This window comes from Hyaloscypha bicolor (genome assembly GCF_002865645.1).
Source record: "Hyaloscypha bicolor E unplaced genomic scaffold K444scaffold_13, whole genome shotgun sequence".
In the NCBI taxonomy this organism is placed as follows: Eukaryota; Fungi; Ascomycota; class Leotiomycetes; order Helotiales; family Hyaloscyphaceae; genus Hyaloscypha; species Hyaloscypha bicolor.
The window spans coordinates 892,787-911,284 of record NW_020194515.1 but is presented as its reverse complement, the minus strand read 5'-3'; the positions used below and the strand labels follow the sequence as shown (position 1 = coordinate 911,284).

General features: G+C 49.7%; 5 protein-coding genes across 5 annotated transcripts; 2 read left to right on the top strand and 3 right to left on the bottom strand.

The window, feature by feature from the left end:
- Nucleotides 1–1,703: 1,703 nt before the first annotated feature.
- On the bottom strand, nt 1,704–8,327 carry K444DRAFT_639717 (uncharacterized protein; the record flags this gene model as incomplete). Its single annotated transcript, XM_024884406.1, has 13 exons — nt 1,704–2,037; nt 2,299–2,365; nt 2,487–3,115; nt 3,175–3,509; nt 3,562–3,583; nt 3,892–3,927; nt 3,976–4,043; nt 4,117–4,277; nt 4,382–4,468; nt 4,531–5,959; nt 6,178–7,329; nt 7,434–7,732; nt 8,303–8,327. 13 exons carry the CDS (start codon nt 8,325–8,327, stop codon nt 1,704–1,706), a joined length of 4,644 nt encoding a protein of 1,547 aa, XP_024743531.1.
- A 637-nt stretch (nt 8,328–8,964) lies between these two features.
- On the bottom strand, nt 8,965–9,847 carry K444DRAFT_516990 (uncharacterized protein; the record flags this gene model as incomplete). The annotated part of the gene is made up of 2 exons (XM_024873729.1): nt 8,965–9,293; nt 9,349–9,847. The coding sequence occupies 2 exons, from the start codon at nt 9,845–9,847 to the stop codon at nt 8,965–8,967; spliced, it is 828 nt and encodes a 275-aa protein (XP_024743530.1).
- A 179-nt stretch (nt 9,848–10,026) lies between these two features.
- K444DRAFT_122601 (uncharacterized protein) lies at nt 10,027–10,927 on the bottom strand. Its single transcript, XM_024870397.1, has one exon. The coding sequence runs from the start codon at nt 10,749–10,751 to the stop codon at nt 10,206–10,208; it is 546 nt and encodes a 181-aa protein (XP_024743529.1). The 5' UTR covers nt 10,752–10,927; the 3' UTR covers nt 10,027–10,205.
- Nucleotides 10,928–11,655: 728 nt separating this feature from the next.
- On the top strand, nt 11,656–13,671 carry K444DRAFT_658910 (uncharacterized protein). Its single transcript, XM_024886309.1, has 4 exons — nt 11,656–11,915; nt 11,964–12,503; nt 12,553–12,747; nt 12,794–13,671. The coding sequence occupies exons 1-4, from the start codon at nt 11,865–11,867 to the stop codon at nt 13,235–13,237; spliced, it is 1,230 nt and encodes a 409-aa protein (XP_024743528.1). The 5' UTR covers nt 11,656–11,864; the 3' UTR covers nt 13,238–13,671.
- Nucleotides 13,672–14,948: 1,277 nt separating this feature from the next.
- On the top strand, nt 14,949–16,104 carry K444DRAFT_649697 (alpha/beta-hydrolase; the record flags this gene model as incomplete). Its single annotated transcript, XM_024885596.1, has 2 exons — nt 14,949–15,021; nt 15,159–16,104. The coding sequence occupies 2 exons, from the start codon at nt 14,949–14,951 to the stop codon at nt 16,058–16,060; spliced, it is 975 nt and encodes a 324-aa protein (XP_024743527.1). The 3' UTR covers nt 16,061–16,104.
- Nucleotides 16,105–18,498: the final 2,394 nt, after the last annotated feature.

Here is an 18,498-nt window from a genome sequence, read left to right as displayed (position 1 = left end):
TCCACCCCAAGGACGTCCCAAAATATCCAGCATCAATCACGCCACCCCTTTTCATCCAACACGAGGAAACCCAACGAATCCTCCCCAACCATCCGTTACACAAACTCAGACCACCCTGGACCTGGTACCCAATGACGACCCTACTTTCCTTGCACGCACATATCTTGGAACAGTCCACTCACCCATAGCGCGGAGTCGGAAGCTTCCACCCACGTCGTACGACACGATCGAAGGACCCTTTCACATGCAGACTAGATATCTCGACAGTGCCTTGGCTGTCCAGCACATCTGCATCCCGTCTTCCTCACCGGATCTTCGTCTCGCCTCCATTTGACGAAGCTTCCCTCTATTTGAAATGAAGTTTCCCGGATCGAAATCCAAAACACACTTTCCAGCTACTGCATATCCAGCACAGATTTACATCCGGTGATCCACTCCTATCCCAGGGCCAAATGAGCTATTTCTTCTAGGCGCCAATTAGACTCCAGGTTCCCGTAAGCCGGAATATATCAGCAAGGACAACACGAGTTCATATGCATGACAGTGCATGCAACATGTGGCACAGTCTTCTCGAAGGTCTTCACCTCCCCCATCTTACCTAGTAGCCGACCTCACGAGCATCACCAGGCCCTTCCGTCCCTTGACAAATCTTTGAGCTCCCGCGACCTCTGTACGGGGAAAGCATTCGGCCTCCCTCGAAGTCACACCCCTCCTCCCACCATGCACATCCATTTTTCCTCATTCGCCTCACGGCCACCTACCCCCTGACCAACACCGCACTACGGAGTTCTCCAGATCACCAGCTCAAAAACAGTTGGCCTCAATGACATCATAACTTACTCAAGCACAACCAGAAACAGTCCGGTCTAGAATCCAGAAACTTGCTTCTGTTGTGTCCATCACCCCGGCTCCTCCCAATCGGCTTCCAAACCTTGCAAACTCAATCGAGCACGCCCAGATTCAATCTGTGTAACCCATGGCTGTTGCCGAAGTGCCGGGATACCCAGCATGTTCAATCACCCTCGTATATTCCCCGCCATGAAACCAAGCCTCCTCCCCTCCTTCCATCAGCCATCTACTCTCTTCCACTTTCACATACCAACTCAACGCCTTTCACTTCCTAGCCTCTACCCCCCGGACCTTGAAATCCTAGTACGCCGGTAATATATTTCCCTGCTCAGTGAATCCGGCAACCATATCTCAATCATCCTTGTTCCTTTCCTGGGTTCTAAATTGTCTTCTCCTATGCACAGCCACACCAAAGGCACAGCATCCAGCATCCAAACAATACCCCGCTATCTTTCTCACCCCTCCTAACTCATTTCCCCGTCTCAAGAGCACCCCCGGCTCTCGCCTGTCCCCGTTAAGCTTCCATCCAAAGCCCTTCTTCGTTCGTATCCAGTTATGAATCGAAGCTCATGCCCATCTAATTCATCTCATCTCAAAAGAACGCCAAACGACCCCCTTTACAAAGTACAACAACACCACTCTCAGCACCACATACACCGTGGGACCCCAACTCAAGCCCACCAAAGTGAAAGGCAATCCTCTCTCTCTCACACAAGCAGGAGCTTCTCAAGCCGCATTTCAAAGAGCCATGGCAGTGACATGAAGCACTCAATTTCTATTTTCATTCACCAAACAAGTCCTTATCTATCTACAACTTTTCTTTCCATTCACGCAAGACTACATCCACATCATAATCACTTAACACCATCAACCAACCCCGCCTCCCGAACCAGCTTATAAAACAAGCCCTTCCTCTCAACCAACGCCTTGGGACTGTCAAACTCCACCACCCTGCCCTGCTCCAACACGACGATCCGATCCGAATCCAGTATCGTATTAATCCTGTGCGCAATCGTGATGATGGTTCTCTTTGAGAATAAGGGAGAGCGGAGCGTGTTCTGCAGAAGGGCGTCCGTCTCGACGTCAACGGCGGCGGTGGCTTCGTCCAGGACGAGGATGTTGGAGGGGGCTAGCAGGGCGCGGGCGAGACTGACGAGTTGACGTTGGCCTTGGGAGAGATTGGATCCGCTGTGGTAAGGGAAGTGGTTAGTTTTGTGTGAGGTAAGGGAATGGAATGCAATGATATGCTGCGTATGGGCATGAATGAAGCTAAGTGAGACTGAAAGGAGATAGGTAGGGATCGGAGGCGGAGGGGGTTATATATGCATGTGAACGTGAACTTGCAGCGTCGAGCTACGACGTTGCATGGCATCGGAGACGTGGTGAGAGGTGATGGGGCTGATATGGAAGGTGGCAAAGAATGGGTGATGAGGGAGTGGGAACACGAACCCTTCTTGGATCTTAGTCTCGAGGCCACCGTCCATGCTGGCGACGTGATCTTTCAACCTGGCATGTTCTGCGAAGAGTGGCATTCATTAGCAAGGATCCTATGTACGACACGCCGCTTGCAGGATCTGATCGCTCAGATACCACAACGCCACATCACACATCTCACCAGCGGAGGAAAGCAAACTTACCGAGTACGCTCCACAGTTCTGTATCGTCGTGGACATGTCCTGGATCCAGGTTATCCCTGATCGTGCCTTCGAACAGAGCCGCATCCTGTGGGATGATGGCTAGTCGGCGCCGCAAATCCAGCAGCCCAATCGTCGAGGTGTTCAACGCATCAATGCTTATATTGCCCTCACTTGGCTCAATGATCCGGAACAGAGCAAGGGTCAGAGAGCTCTTCCCCGCTCCGGTGCGACCAACAACGCCAATCTTCTCGTGAGGCTTGATATCCAGATTAATGCCCTTGAGAACGAGATCCAAGCCTTCACGATATCTGGTGCTGTAGTTGTTGAAGTTCACTGCGCCAGACGCAGGCCAACTGATTGGTGGTCGATTCCTGTGGATTACTTCGGGAGCTTCGCTTGGCAGGCGTGCATATTCCAGAACCCGTTCCACAGAGACGATATTCGTCTCGACTTCAACCGTTTGACGAACGATCCAGTTCAGTGATTGGGTGATCTGAAGGGCATACGACATGGCCAGGCCCACCAGCCCAGCAGAGAGCCCACTTCCTGTGGACACTGAGATGATGGCGAACCCAGCGGCGCTGAGGATAATGATCGAACCAAGAAACTCGAGTCGTACGGCAAGCCATCTAATCGAGATGTCAGCAACGGCGAAATGCTCGCCAAACTGCAACGCTGCGAAACATACCTGTTTGCGTTTATGGAGGGGAAATACGCCCGAAGATTTGCATCAACTCGCCATTCGTTTTCCTTCGCAAAACGGGCCTGCTGTCGGTACGCCCGAATCGTCGTGATGCCTCCGAGCGACTCCTGGAAATGTGCATAAATGGGACTCCGGCTCACGCTGTCGAGTCGTTTTAGTTCCCGAGATGTGCGTAGATAGTATCGCTGGACCCAGTAGTAGACGCCCGCCAAGGGGACAATCAACGCGATGAAGACCGGGGTTGATGTCGAGATGACGGCCAGCGTGAATATTGCCCGCGCGCTGTTGACGAATAGCATGTTGAACGTCCTTGCAAGGACCTAATCTTGGTCAATATGGAACCAGCAGCTTGGTAACACAGATCCAACTTACTTCGTCGACGCGGTAAATATCGCTATTGGTTGATTGGTGTTAGTAAAAACAGTGTCAAGGATGATTCGGGTTGTTCAAGTTCCACAGCATGCCGGCCAACAAATCCGGCGCCATTTAGGGAAGCTGGCTGCAAGATGGCCGGGTCTTAGGCCCGATGCTTGACTCGACCCTGCACGCTCGGCCATCCCCCACACTTGATCGCTGGACCCAGCAGCTGAAAAGGAAGGGGTCACAGCCACGGCGGAATCCAGACCCAAGGGTCCGAAACAAGCCTTGGGAACTTTTTAAGATGTTGGGACATTAAGACATAGAAAATATAGGAGCACGAACCTTGAGAATCTGTTCAGGATTCGCCCCGCGGGAGTGCTACAAACACGGTCAGTCGCACTCTGACTCAGGATCGGTTCAACTCACGTTTCGAAGAAGCTCATCGGAGACCTGAAAATAGCAAAAGCCATCCTCTCATGGAGCTTTCTGGACGCCTGTGCCGGGACACCAATTTAGCTTCCGTTCCGTAGTCGCATTTGCTTGATGCACCGCTCTGGTTGCACTTACCTCGATGGAACAGAAGATCCAAAGGATCAAAGTCTGGACGACGACGAGGGACGCGGACCCGATGCCGAATGCAAAGTAGATCCCAATGTACTTGCCGACATTCGGATTCTTGCCTTCCTCGCCGTTGGCTTCGGCCCATTGCTTCAACCAAACGCTGCCCCCTGCGTACAATCAGTATCTGAGACATGTTGCATGGTGTGTATTTTGGGGCGGTCCGCGGGAGAGATCCCTGAGAAAAAAGAAAGTCGAGATCGAGGTAGCTTACCGATTTGAGCCGTTTGTCCACCGATCAACATGAGACCATATATCATTACAGCGAACAGATTGCTGGTCTTTGCATACTCGAGGTACACTAATGCAAGTAGTCAGCCATCAAACATCTGATCGATGCACCGGGTACCGGGTTCTCCTTACCATCCCACTTGACCTTTCCCTGTTCGGAAAACTCCTTGCTTTGTTTTGACCGGGATGACGGCTCCTCCTCATCTCGAAGTTTGCCTCGAGGTCCCTTGAAGCTGGCTGTGCTTGCACGTCGCAGAGTTGTCGTGCTGCCTTTACGTTTCTTGACTCCATACCCTGAAGATCTGATGGGTTGCAACTGTGTCAAACGTTCTTGAGCCTCTTCCATTTCGTCCTCTTTCTCGGCGTCATCCAGCTGCTCAGGCTCGATGATGGTTGATGAGTTGCTTGAACTGGCTTCCGATTCTAGTGGAGACTCCTGATTTCCAGCGGTCTTGATCAGGCTAGAAATTTCTCCTTTCATCGCCATGAGCTGGCTGTAAGTCCCTCGCTCGATGATCTTGCCCTCGCGAATCATGCAGATATAATCTGCCTCCATCAAGACGGGAATTGAGTTGGTGGCCAATACTCTTGTTTTACCGTTCAACAATCCTTTGGGTCCAAACACATTGTCAATCAAGTGTCGTCCGACATGTTGATCAACAGCAGACAAGCAGTCGTCAAGTAAGTAGATGTCAGCTCTGGCATACACAGCTCTCGCAAGTGTCAATCGAGCTTTCTGACCTCCACTGAGCGAGATACCGCGCTCTCCAACTTCTGTCTCATCGCCATCTGGCAGTTGTGCAAAGTCCTCGAGCAAGGCACACGCCTTCACTGTCTGCTCATAGAACATCGAGTCATATCGATGACCGAAGAGAATATTATCCTTCACACTCGCGTTCATGACCCAAGGCTGTTGAGCAACGTATGCCGTGGCTCCATGAATGACGACCTGTCCCTTGACCTTCCACAAGTCCCCAAGAATGGCTTGGAGAAAGGACGACTTTCCAGCTCCCACTCTCCCAACAATGCAGGTAAGCTCGCCCTTCGCGGCAGTGAAGTTGATATCTTCAAGTGCATTGCGGTTCGCATATCTATCCCAAGAGAAAGTTCCATCCTTCACGGAAATCGATTCATCGCCTTGCTCGTCAACGGCACCTCTCAGAATGACAGCATCTGGTTGCAGCTCTTCAGCAGTGAAGAATGCGGTCAAGCGGCCAACCGCCACGGAAGCTTCGATGATGGACGTGATGACCATAGGCAGGATTGCCAAGGGAAACGTCAGAAGGTTGAATAGTGTCAAAGCTGGGAAGACAATGTCGGTCGTCAATGGGGTGTCGCTTGTCAAGACGAAGACAGTGAAGGTAGAGCAGGAGACTAGGAAAGGGGTCGTTGACCAGGTGAAATTGGCAACAGACTGAGCAGCCCCAATTTTTCGGAGAGTCTTCAGTTCCAAGTCATTTCGTACGTAGTTGAGCTTTTGCATGAAAGCACTGCCCCAGGCGTACAATTTGATACTCTTCATGTTGTTGATAATCTCCGCGATGAGTCTTGTACGTGAATCCTATTCGATAGTTAGTTGTTGTTTGCCACAATATGAAGCTTTGAGAATGCAATGTGATCTATGAATCAGTCCCTTTCCTGTGACTGAATTTTGGACTTGCAACAATGCTGCTCTCTTCCCCAGCGAGGACTAAATGGTTGCAATTGAGCTTCCCAAAAATGAGAAGCGCCAAAAGAGGTAACAAGAGAAAAGATCAATCCAAATTTGATCACACATACCTTATTCTTCATCTGCTTCTTCTGCAACGTCTTCATCAATCTCGCAATCAACCCATTAATCGGAATCATCAGAATCATCGCCCCAACACCAGCCAACATGCTCAGTCCAACCAGCTGATACAGACTCAGCATACAAAGCACAATCTGATACGGGGCGCTCCACAGCTGCTGACCGTACTGCGTCAGATCTTGCAACCGCTGTGTATCAACCGCCATATAATTAACAATATCGCCCGTACTCTTGCTCGCTCTACCTTCATTGGAAAGCTTCAGACTCTTTCCATAAATGGCGGAAGTCAGAGCGGTCTTGATCCGCATCCCTGTCTCGAAGGCACGCTGGAAATATTGGTGTAGGGCCATGGTTTGGCCTACTGAGACAGCGAACATTGCCAGTGCGATGGCGGCGCCTTTGATGACTGGCTGCGCTTCTTCGCCTTTATTGTATGAAGTGACGAACTTGATGAGCAGACGGAGAAGCTGCGGCTGTACGAAAGCCAGAGTGTCAGAGACGGTTTTGAAAAGAGCGCCTCTAAAGTACGGGCCGCTGAAAGCTCTGAAAATCGCCATCCAGAGACTGGGATGTTTCCTATTTTCCAGCTCGTGGTCCCAGGCCTTTTGGAAGGCGTCTCCTGTTGATTTAGTGGTGTCCCTTTTGGCCAAGTTCCAGAGGTCGTCTTCGATGAGGTATTTCTTGTAGCCATGCCGCATCATAGGCGTCATCCAGCTGAATGTCAGGATCGAGAACACGGTGGCGTATTCGACGGGACATTCATCCTCATCTTCCAGAGCCTGATACGCACTCTTCTTCTTTGGTACCAACCACTCGAGCCCAAACTCTACCCACGCCAGCGCAAAACCTACACAATAGGCCACGAAGAATGGCAAATGGATGGCATATATCTGTTGGCTGATCAAGCTACGTAGCTTCACTGACCATGCAATAAGCAAGAACAGCCAGTAGAACAGCACAACCCCGTTCGGATTCCTTAACCGCGTATGCTCCAGCCACTGAATCGCGAATATAACGCCCAGCGACAAGACCGTTAGCACGCTCGTCCAGAACCGGAAATCGCCCGCCCACACTTCAGGGTAGTTCAGTATTTGGAAGACGAGCTGGAGGACCACCGCTGCCGCAATCGCTACAATTATCGCCTGCCCTTTCATCAGCAACCTATTTTCATTCCTTCCCTTCCCATTCATTCCCTGTTCGAACTAGAAAAAAGGGAAGAGAAAGGCTGGAATGAGGAGAGACCTACATGTTTACACCAAAAACACCAATCCCTCTCGACCACCGCCCTCGTTTTCCGCCGCACTAACCACCACACCGCAACAGCCCCGAACAGAATCCCATACACGGCCACAGTGCTGACCCAAACATCCATAAAGCAAGGCGTGAAATCATATCGTTCCTTGCTCAACGGCCCCCATCCTTCGGCGTTGCCGCATAACGGCTGTCCGTCCTCCTTCACCGACGATAGATACCCATATCCTAACTGCTGTATCGTGCTTCGGAAGCCGGAGAAGGAACCTGTGGAGAGCAGTGGTGGAGGGCGGGCTGCGGTGTCGGAGGAGGAGGAAGAGTTGGAGAAGGCGGCGCTGAGGATATGCTGCTGCATTGTCTCGATCCCAACTGAAGGACCCTCGCAGAGGAGCGAAGGAGATGCCGGGTTATGGAGAGAGGAGAAGGTGGGGAGTCGTGGTGAGGATGGGTGAGGTGAGAAGAAGGCTCGAAGTGTAAACGTTGATCAACGAATAGTTGCGTCGGGTTTAAGCTAAGCTTTCGCCGATACGATGCAGGCCAGGCTCCCTTTCTCCACTGACGCGCAGCTGCTTTGTCACTCAGTTCATGCCGTCGAGCCCCTAAATTCTGGTACCCAGTCACGGATTGTGCATTTCATAGTTTGGTCTACAATGCAATTGCAGTCATTACCCAAACGCTCTCTTCTTTTACGAAGCTTTATTTTAGTGTTTGAGCAAATGCCATGGCATCATGATCGGACCCCTCCAAGCTCAATAATCCCAGCTGTGAGCAAGAACCCTGATTGGCCCTACGTCACTCGTCAACGGCCTCCCCTGTCCTGCTCCAGAAATCTAGATTTCAGAGCAAAGGAAGAGGCAGAGGTACCGTGACTTCGACTCGATATTGCCATGCCTTCCATCCAACTTCTGTACTCCCCGAGCCAAAACTTTGTACTACAGGAAGAGTAAGGTCCGAAGATGTACCTACCCAGCCTTGCATGCCATCCGAGCTGCCTTGTCGTGTGACAAGCTTCACATGAAGCTGCAGTAGGCCTCAGAGCGTTGAGATCGTGCATAATGCACTGTTCAAAACCTTTACCTTTTTGGTTGAGAATCGGATCGCGTCATGAGGGGAAGCAGGATACTTTAGTGGAATTTCTTGATTTGCTTAATTGCTCCCTCCGTATCAGACACCGAGAACAATCTTCGTGAAAAGCGCCAGAAGCATGTGAAAGGAGCCCCCCAATGTTTTAGTTCTATGACTCTCGTTGTCATCAAACATCCGTCCCTTGCCTTTCTGGTGCCAGTAGTAAAAAAAAGAGAAAGTAATGTAGAAAACATCACAAAGCGCCGTAGCAGCAGTTGGCAATGCCTTAATGGATCCACCACCGGTTGGGGAAAAGAAGTAGAAGCAAAAAAAAGGTCGATACATGAAGAGGCAGCGACAGGCGAAATCGTCAATCGTGTGCAGGGTATCATCCTATCGTAACCCACCCAGATCCTGCATTGTGAAGGGCCGCCCACTGATCGAAAGAGATGTAACTTTTTCTAATTGTCTCCAGTAGATGCACCATCATCCTTCTTCGGGGCCAAACCAGCACTCTGGCAAGTCTTCTTCCATGTCTCGACTTCTCGCCATGCTCGCTCACACTCGGCCTTCAACTTATCATTGCTGGCACTGAGTTCGGCAATGGCTTGCTCAGTGAGAAGCTTCTCGAGGGTCCACTTTTCAATGTTTTGGGTCTCGTTCTCCTTAAGTTGGGTGATGAACTGAACAGCGCGTTGTAGAATCGAGCCCTTGTTCTTCTCACAACCGGGGACGATCTTGGCTAACTCGTTGATACCCTCGTTGATGGTCTCTCGGCGGCGTCGCTCAACTAGATCCTTCGTTAGCTTTCGTGTGCAAATCCTTCCACCTTATCTCTCACTCACCCTCCTTGTGGTTGTCCTTTCGGACCTTGTGCCATTCATCGGATCCAACAGCTGGCTTGTTACCAGAGCCTCTACCAGATGGTGTCGAGTTCTCCATGAAGCTATCTTGTTGTTGACTGTTGTCCATGAAGGAAGACTCTGGGTTGCGATCGGAATCGGAGCCTTGCGTAGCGAAGGAGACATCTGTCGGTTGAGGAACGGTCATGGTAGGGTAGATACCGGCCAACGCAGCAGCAGCGGTCGAAGCATGCTCGGCAGAGCCGTTATGGTTATCAAGGTGACCATGGTGGAGGGAGTTGTAATCTTGTAGGGCCTCGACACCGCCGTCCTGCTGATCCTTATTGCCAGTGGGGGAAACGCGCTTGGTACCACGTCTCATGTCATCAGCTGATTCAGAGTCGCGCTTTCGCTTCTGGCCAGGACCCTCTGTAATGCTGTCTCCACGCATAGCGTTCGCAACCTCCTGCAAGCCTGAATGTTCGAGATCCATGTCTGACATCGATAACTCGTGACGCGCCTTGCAATATGATTCGTAGGAGGTGGGCGATTAGGGTTCCGGGAGGCGCAGATGACCTCGAGGGGTTGGTGGTTAGATTTTAAGGCTGAAGCTGTTCTTCGCAGTGGAAGATGACGTGTTCTACCGAGGTTTGCACAGGTACAACGAGTAGAAGTACTGCGCTCCTGAAGCAATGGGAGTGTCTTGGGGATTCGCGCCGATAGAGGTTCTCGAAACGCTCTGCTGCAGTAGTTCGCTCAACAGGTACTGTCGCGACGAACGTTTTTGTGGCCTTTAAAGTCGCACCTACAAGGTCAGCACGTGTCATTGCAGTTGAGGTCGCACGTAGCAATTGAATTGCTCATGTGCTGACAGGAGATGAGATGTTCAGTGACTTGGGGGCGCTGGGATGCGATGCGCTCGACAGGTCATTGTAGCGACGCGCTGGCGAAGTACAGTACAGAGCTCGCTCTACTGGAGCTTCCGGCGCGGCTTGCAAACAGAGACATTGTTTGCAGCACAGCGCAAATGCCTGAGCTGCCTGCACAGCGTGAGGTGACAGTGAAGGGAGGGAGCAGTTCGGTGTTTGCGACCCGGTGACAGGAGCGCGACGCGCACTGGGTTTGGACCAACAGTACGGCCAGGCGCGGTGATGTCCGGGTATTGGAGCACCTAACGAGGGATCGTGACCTCTTTCAGGTCGCGTGGAAAGGGAGCCACGGCAACTTGGCCCTGAATGGTTGCACGAGAAGGGCGAGGGTAGGAGTGGGGAGTGGGAAGAGACATATGGAAGAAGGCGGCAGCGGCAGCAGCAGCAGTAGCAGCAGCGCAAAGCGACTTGGATGAATGGGACTTGGAGGTTTGATCTGATATGGGGGAATGGGTAACGTGAGGAGATGCGGCACATACCTGGCTGGCTGTCGCTTCCGAGTATCACGACCGACTATGCGCCGCGGAGACGACTTGTTGATAAGTGCGGTCGCAACGCGCCGAACTTGTGTCGCGGGTCTGTAAGGGCGATCTCAATGATGAGAATAATCCTGCTCGAAGGCGATGGATGAATTGGCTCGATGGCCGCGGGGCGGGTTGTTGTATGGTTGATGGGGGGGTTTTTGGGGGAAGTCAGCAGACACAAACGTGACTGAGGATCACGAGCACCTTCGCGATCACGAGCCGCTGAGGATGCGCGCGAATTGGTGGACGGCAGCCGAATCAAAGCGGGAGTGTGGAGGGGGGATTGAAGTGATTGCAGAAGAGGATGAGACAGGCCGGACACCCTCTTGCGCGCAAGCAGGTCGATCTGTGTGTGGGTGCAGGGAGAGGAGAGAGATATCGAAGTGGAGGGGATTCCAGGAGAGATGAAATATTCACGTGCGGAGTTATGCTCTGCACACCTGACAATCGGCCTGCCTGCGCCTTCCCGTTTCGGGCGGTAGCGTGTGGGCTGCTCGGGCAAATTGAGGGTGCGGTGCGGCGGGAGGACCGCAACCGCAGCAAAGGAGGACCTGCCGTGGTTCGGCACAGGGAAGGGAAGGTGAAGCAACAAGGTCAATGGGATATATACGTATGCAAAGGTGAATGGGGAGTCACTGCCATTTGCTGATAGTAAAGTCTACCTATTTATCTATCTAGACTTCTGGTAGATTTTCTGTATGCCGGGTACATCCACGACAGCAAAGAATGAGTAGTGCACACAATCTACTCGGCCCGCAGGAGCTCAGGAAGAATACGGATGCTCTGCAGCCCGCCGTAATGATGTAGTGGACCAGATGTCGGAGGCGAAGCTCCACGATAGCAGATGTGTGAAGAAGCATGAACAACTTTGACTGAATTTCTTCTACGAACCCATTTAATCACTGTGGCTGCTAAGCTCCCCAAAGTCACACGTAAACTTCTACCATTCAAGCAGAGCTCCTTCCCGGCCCCCAAGACATACAGTAGTCCAATACTCCGCCAGTTCACACGTCCAGTATCAAACCACCACCCTTCGTCGCATGCTGCCTCCCCCTTCCACAGCAAAATGGCGGACCACATAACCTCCAAGCTAAACCCCGAAACACATCTCATCCTCGTTAGCTCTTTGCCCCCCTCTTCCTCCCTCAAACTAACCCTCTCCCAGGACCAACCCCTCCTCCGCCTCCCCTTCGAGCTGCTCCGCAAGAACTTCAAAGTCGCCCACTTCAACGTGGAAAAAGAATCGACCGCCGTCAAGATCACCCTGAAAGAAACTGCCACCACCTCTCTAACCAACAATGCCTCGCCCGACGAAGTGCTCAAATCCGTCGACTCGATGCTGGCACGAATGCGGGGTCTAAAACGCAAGCTGAACGCATGCTCGGAGGAAGAAAATCGTTTACACCAGCAATCACAGAGTCGGATAAAGTATTTGGGGGAGTTGTATGGCATGCAGAGTCTGGATGATGTGAAGTATGAGGAGTGGAGCAGGACGCGGTTGGATCGGTTGTTGGTGGATTATCTGTTAAGGAATGGGTATAACGAGAGTGCGCAGGCGCTGGCGAAGGAGAAGGGCATCGAGGATTTGGTGGATGTGGAGACTTTTGTGCAGATGAGTCGGATACGGGAGAGTTTGCAGAAAGGGGAGGTCAAGGAAGCGTTGGCGTGGTGTGCGGAGAATAAGAAGGATTTGAGGAGGATGGAGGTATGTCCCTTTATACGATATTCCAGATTTGAATGCTGATAAAAAACAGAGTAATCTTGAATTCATGCTCAGATTCCAGCAATATATCGAGCTGGTACGGACGCAAGATCAGAACAAACTCCTCGAATCGATAGCACATGCCAAGAAGTTCCTCATCCCGTTCCGAGACAGCTACCCAAAAGAAGTCCAACAAGCATGCGGTCTCCTCGCTTTCCCCCCTAGTACAGGAGCAGAAGCATATAGCGTACGTCCTCTAGCTATTCTTCCCAGCACAATCTAACTTGCTTCAGGAACTCTACAGCCAAAGCCGCTGGGGCACTCTCTCAACCCTTTTCATGCAAACGCACAACAACCTTCTCTCTCTCCCCTCCGTCCCTCTCTTACATATCGCGTTATCCGCCGGTCTCTCAGCCCTCAAGACACCATCCTGCCACTCCTCACATAACACAGTCTCAACATCCATCTCACCGACATCTTCGTCCTCACTCACTACGTCCGTCTGCCCAATCTGCTCTACGGAGCTGAATGACCTGGCGAGAAATGTGCCGTATGCACACCACACCAAGAGCCACGTAGAGAGCGACTTGGTGCTATTACCTAATGGCTGCGTGTATGGACTGCAGAGGTTGGAGGAGTATAGTCGGAAAGCAGGCCTGGATCCTGGTTTGGTCAAGGATTTGAGGAATGGGGAGGTATTTGAAGTGGAGCGGGTGAAGAAAGTTTATATCTCATAGACTGAGATTGTACTAATCAATGAACATAACGAAGAAATGCAAAATTCTACTTCAGGGGAAGTGCCCACTCCCGACTCTCCGAGAAGTTTATTGTGCTGTTCTTGGCGGTATTTCTGAGCACAATTAACGTGGCGGAGCAGTTGGGCCATCGTTCAATACGCTCAATCAAGCATTGCACCAGTCTATCATCCACTTCGACCACGACCTCCAAACTTATGTGGCTCGCAGTCCCCGGCTCCCCTACGTTCCTGAAAGTTGTTCTCACGACAAGTCAGAAGTCAACTCTGCATAAAATTTCACATAAGATGGCCTCACCAACCCAAAGAAGTCTCTTGTTCCTTTCTCGTTGTTAGACAGCCTGCCTTTGTCAATAGTCTTCATGTTTCGGCGAAATACTTTAAACAATCAGACTAATATAGATGCTTCTCGTCCTGTACTTTTGCCTCCTTATTGTGAAAGTAGGCAGTGTGGTCAAGTCTAAACTAGCCCGTGTGATTGAGGCTCATGCTTGGTGATGCTTCTGCCTTCAACTGTAGCCTCGACGCCGTTATCGTGAATTGAGCAGGGTTCAGGCTAATCCGATCACTTGTTGTGCTTTTCCTTCCTGCTTGCTGGTGACTTGTGCTTAGTAGCCTTTGAAGTCGTCATTGATAGTGTGGCTTCCCCTTTGCTTGGAGTTCAATTTATCAACGCTTTTCATGGCATTCTTGTCTTCATTGCCTCTCTCTACACAAGTCGAAAAGTACTCACATATTCAAGAGCCATCTCATTCGATTCGAACTGCCTAAAGAACGGCAATCCATCTTCATCCGATATCCTACAACTGTGAAGGAAAAAGCCATTGTCAATGACCCTCGACTGCCATCCTTCCTCTCACCTCTTCCATATTGAAGCTATCCTCTTCCACTGCTTCATCCTCCCCTCTCTTCACCAGTCGTCTCGTCTCTCATCTCCAACAATAAAACAAAGCCCTCATTTGCTGCGACAAGCCGAAAGCCGGTGAAGCTGTCCATGAAGAACAGAATCTGTTGCTAATTCAGCAGAATAGTCTGTGAGACGTTAATAAATACTGTACTTTCGCCAACGTATGGGACAGTGAATCACCTTGCTTGACAGTTACGAACATGGCACCTTTTTCTCTCAAATTTCAAAACACCCAATATTCTCGTAGCACTTTCAAAATTACTAATGACTTCACCTACTTCTCGTGAGGCAATGAAATGGAATTTCCCTCCGACTATCGAGGTAAATAGCTCGATAGTTAGCTATCCGTGCCAAGGCCGCCCCGAGCTAAACCCCCCCTAAACAACTCGGTTCCCCAGTACCGAGAACGGTTGCGGGACCTGGCAGCAGCGAACCCCTTTTGGGGAGAAATGTATGACGATCATCAATGCTGGAAATGACTATTTGTTTATGGGGAAAGTTGTCCTAGTGGTATATACCTCTCAATCTCCCCCGCTTCCACGTCTCTTTCTTGCCTTCATTTCTTCATTTCTGACTCTTAGTTTTCGTCATAGGTATCTAGTTCTTAGTCATGCGTCCCGAGGTTCTCTTCGCTCTCAGCGCCATCTACCTGGCCACCATCAATGCAGCACCAAGCGTGAGCCCCGAAGAGCGCTCGGCGAGTTGGTATACCAGCCAGGTGACGGGTTCTACTCACGGCGGCAATGGACAATGCATCGAGAAGATAGTTGGCATTCATGCATCTGCCATGAATACGATGCTGAAGTTTGATCTTCCCGCCAATCAATCCCAGGTTACTGAGACTATTGTTGAGTTTTTGCGTAAGTCATCAGACCTCCTACTCCCGATGATAGCAAGAGGTCTGCAGGAAAGAGGAGTGAATAAACACTGACGAACACCAAAGAGGTCAACGCCACCCTCCCCTCCCAAGTAACGGGCCCCACCCAAAACATCTCAGGAACTTATCCCATCTCCACCAAGCTCTGCTGGCCCGCCACCACCTCCTCCCCATCCAACACCACCATCCAACTCCTCACCCACGGCGTCGGCTTCGACAAGTCGTACTGGGACTTCTACTCCCCCACCTACTCGTACCAAAACACCGCCGCAAAAGCAGGCTACACAACCCTCTCCTACGACCGTCTCGGCGTCGGAAAGTCAGACCATCCAGATCCAATCCAGGTCGTTCAGGCACCGCTCGAAATCGAAATCGCGCACCAGCTTATCCAGAGCTTGCGCAACGGAGGCGACTTCGGCTCTGCCTCCTTCTCGAAAGTAATCGGAGTCGGGCATTCTCTTGGGTCGGAGCTCACAAACGCCGTCACGTCAAAGTATCCCGAGGATGTCGATGCTGCGGTTTTGACGGGGTTCAGCGTCGATACTGCCGGACAAAGCAACTTCTTCTCCGGCCTCGATCTGGTGATCGCAAGAGAGAATCAACCGCTCCGCTTCCCGGAATTGAATAACGGGTATCTGGTCTCGCAATCCATCGTCTCGAATCAGTTTGGCTTTTTCCGCGCGCCGAACTTCGATCCTCTTGTCCTTGAAGCGGCCGAGGCTTCTAAGCAAACGTTCACAATTGGGGAGCTGTTTACGAATAGTATGTTTGTGGGGAAGGCGGGGGAATTTAGGGGGCCTATTGATGTGGTGGATGGCGAGAATGACCTTCCTTTTTGCCAGTCGAATTGCCTTGTACCTGAAAACAAAGCGGAAGCCGTGAAGGAAGCGCTCTACCCAAACGCAAACAGCTCAAGTATGAGCTATATTGCGAAGGGAGTGGGGCATGGACTGAATTTGCATTATGTTGCTGGGGAGGCGTATCAGCAGATCTTTGACTTCTTGGGGAGTAATGGATTCTAATAATCGACGATGAAGGGTGAGGGATGTGGTTGATGATGGGTGGGGAGGAGAGGAATTTGGCTCGTACATAGTACAAAGTTGATGTACATAATGAATCTTCCTTTCTTCTTCCATGTATAAATGATAAAACCGTATGGCACAGCTTCGGCTTCATTTCAAGACAGTAAACACAATCTTGCTGGGCTGGATGTGTTGCACACCACGGAACTGCTACCCAAAAGACGCACACCTAAATCACCCGAAGGTCGGGTGGCTAATCTTCTATTCGTGGTATAGAACGCTTTCATCTCATCGAGATTCGTTGCATGACGCACACAATCGTCCAAACATCAGATGGTTGGTAATCTTTTCATCTCAATGCTTTCTTTCATAGGATGCTTTGAGTCGGTGTGCAACGAAACGATACTCTCTGATTTCGTCCCATCTGTTCAGACTAATCATTATTCCACTTGGATGGCAGAGGATACGCCGTCTAAAGGTGGGATGTGCAACCAATACATGCCACTCAATCGTTCGAATTCTTCTGAAAGTCGGCGACAAACTGTCCTGTTGTATGTTCTTTCTAGAAGGAAATCGAAGACTGAAGCTAGTAACTCGTAGATCATAACCAATTTGCAGCACACCCTTAATTCAGAGACATCTGCTGAAGCTATGTACTAGCAAATGCTTGTTTCCTCTAGCTTAATATCTTAGAATCTCTCTATCCTAAGTCTCTAAAGCAAGTGAAGGAAGTTGTAGTAAATTGCAGCCAAGTCATATCAGGGAGTATTCTATAGCTTTGGATATTTAAGGCTAGGTCTTTGGATATTAGCTCATACCTTGTGAATGATAGCGACCTTATAGCTGCCCTGAATCACAGCCAGCTGTTCTTGCCTACCAATATCCTGTAAATACCAACTTATACGTAAAGCCCTTTAATGCACATCCTAGTCTTTATAACCCCTAGTGTGTAAAAGAACTACTCATACTTACACTACTCATAAATATTCATGATTAGCGTTAGTAGAATATGAGTAGCGTGATAATCTAACAATTAGAGTAGAGTAGAGTATATACTTATGAGTATTTATGAGTACGAAGATCGCAGCATAAAGTGACGAGAATACAGGGCATTTGGCCTCGGCCTGCATTATAGCGTGTGTTTCTAGGGCCGGTCCGCTATAAGACCCTGTATTTATAGGCGGGATGCCCTATAAACCCACTATGAGACATTCGCAGGCGATCCTCAGGGCGTTTGCTGCTAGCCGAGTAACAACGCACTCTAGACGCTATAAGGACAACCATATTGGGGCTTATTAGCAAGCGATCCCCTGTAAGTACAAGGGATATGCCCACAAAAGGTGTGGCACCCCTTGTCTAGGCTTATAGCGTGCTATTTAGAGCAATAGCCTACGATTATAGGGCCCTTTAGTGGACTGGGTAGCCTGAAAAAGGTGCTGTAGTGGACTTTCAGAAGAAATGCCCTGTATTCCCGACACTTTATGCCGCGATCTTTACACTCATGAATACTCGTCACGTGACTACAGTAAATCAAGGTTTACTTAATCATTTTTAAATAACTAAGGTATCTATTAAGCAGCCCTAGTAAAGTTAAGCTAGGGCTTATATAAGGCTAACTAAATACTAATTTTCTATAATAATACACTAATTCTTCTTAGAATCTTGTTTCTTCTTCTTCTTCTTTTTAACTTCTTTTAATTCGTCTTTGTCACGGGTACGGCATTCAGGGCTTGGAAAGCAAGGTAGAAGGTCCCTTATGAAGACGATTCAAAGCTAAAGAAAGGAAGACTAGAATACAGGAGGTTGCGAGGGCATAAGTGCACTCTATAATGCGCTAGTCCGCATTGGGGCTTAGCGTTCTAAATTTCTTATACGTATTCCATATGCTACGCGGCCGCACCACGTGCGTGTCTATCAGGTGACCAGAACGTCGAAACCTGAACCGTAACAATTTAGTTTTAATTAAGGATTCTTAAGACATTTTCGAATATATTTAATATAAACGAGTATATTTATAATAGAAAATATATTAATAGGTGCGATAATTGAGTTTTATATTAATTAAAGTATAAATAAGAAATAAAATATTGCAGTAAATGCGGGTATATATAATATAATTGAGATGTCCCGAGCTAAAGGCTCGGGTGCTCGGTAAACTAAGTGAATGTAAAGTCACGTGACACCTGCACGTGACACCAAAAATCAAGGAAAATAGTATATTTTTATAGAAAGTTCTAATATTCTAAGAACTTCTTAATTATTCCTCTTAATTATAAAGAATCACCTTATTTCGGAGATTCTAGGCCCTTGATTTTTAATTCTTATTAATAGAATTACTATTATTACTAAGTGCTTAAGTCGAGGCCATTCTAGAAATGACGTCGAGCTTCGGTGCTAAAGGCGATGCCACTGCCTAATTGGGTAGCGAGGTTGCGCTA

Bases quoted from the DNA above. Each gene is read 5' to 3' on its own strand.
- K444DRAFT_122601 (XM_024870397.1), bottom strand. From the start codon at position 10,751: ATGTGCCGCATCTCCTCACGTTACCCATTCCCCCATATCAGATCAAAC.
- K444DRAFT_658910 (XM_024886309.1), top strand. From the start codon at position 11,865: ATGGCGGACCACATAACCTCCAAGCTAAACCCCGAAACACATCTCATC. The intron at 12,504-12,552 runs GTATGTCCCTTT...GATAAAAAACAG, and splicing joins AGGATTTGAGGAGGATGGAG to AGTAATCTTGAATTCATGCT. The intron at 12,748-12,793 runs GTACGTCCTCTA...AACTTGCTTCAG, and splicing joins CAGGAGCAGAAGCATATAGC to GAACTCTACAGCCAAAGCCG.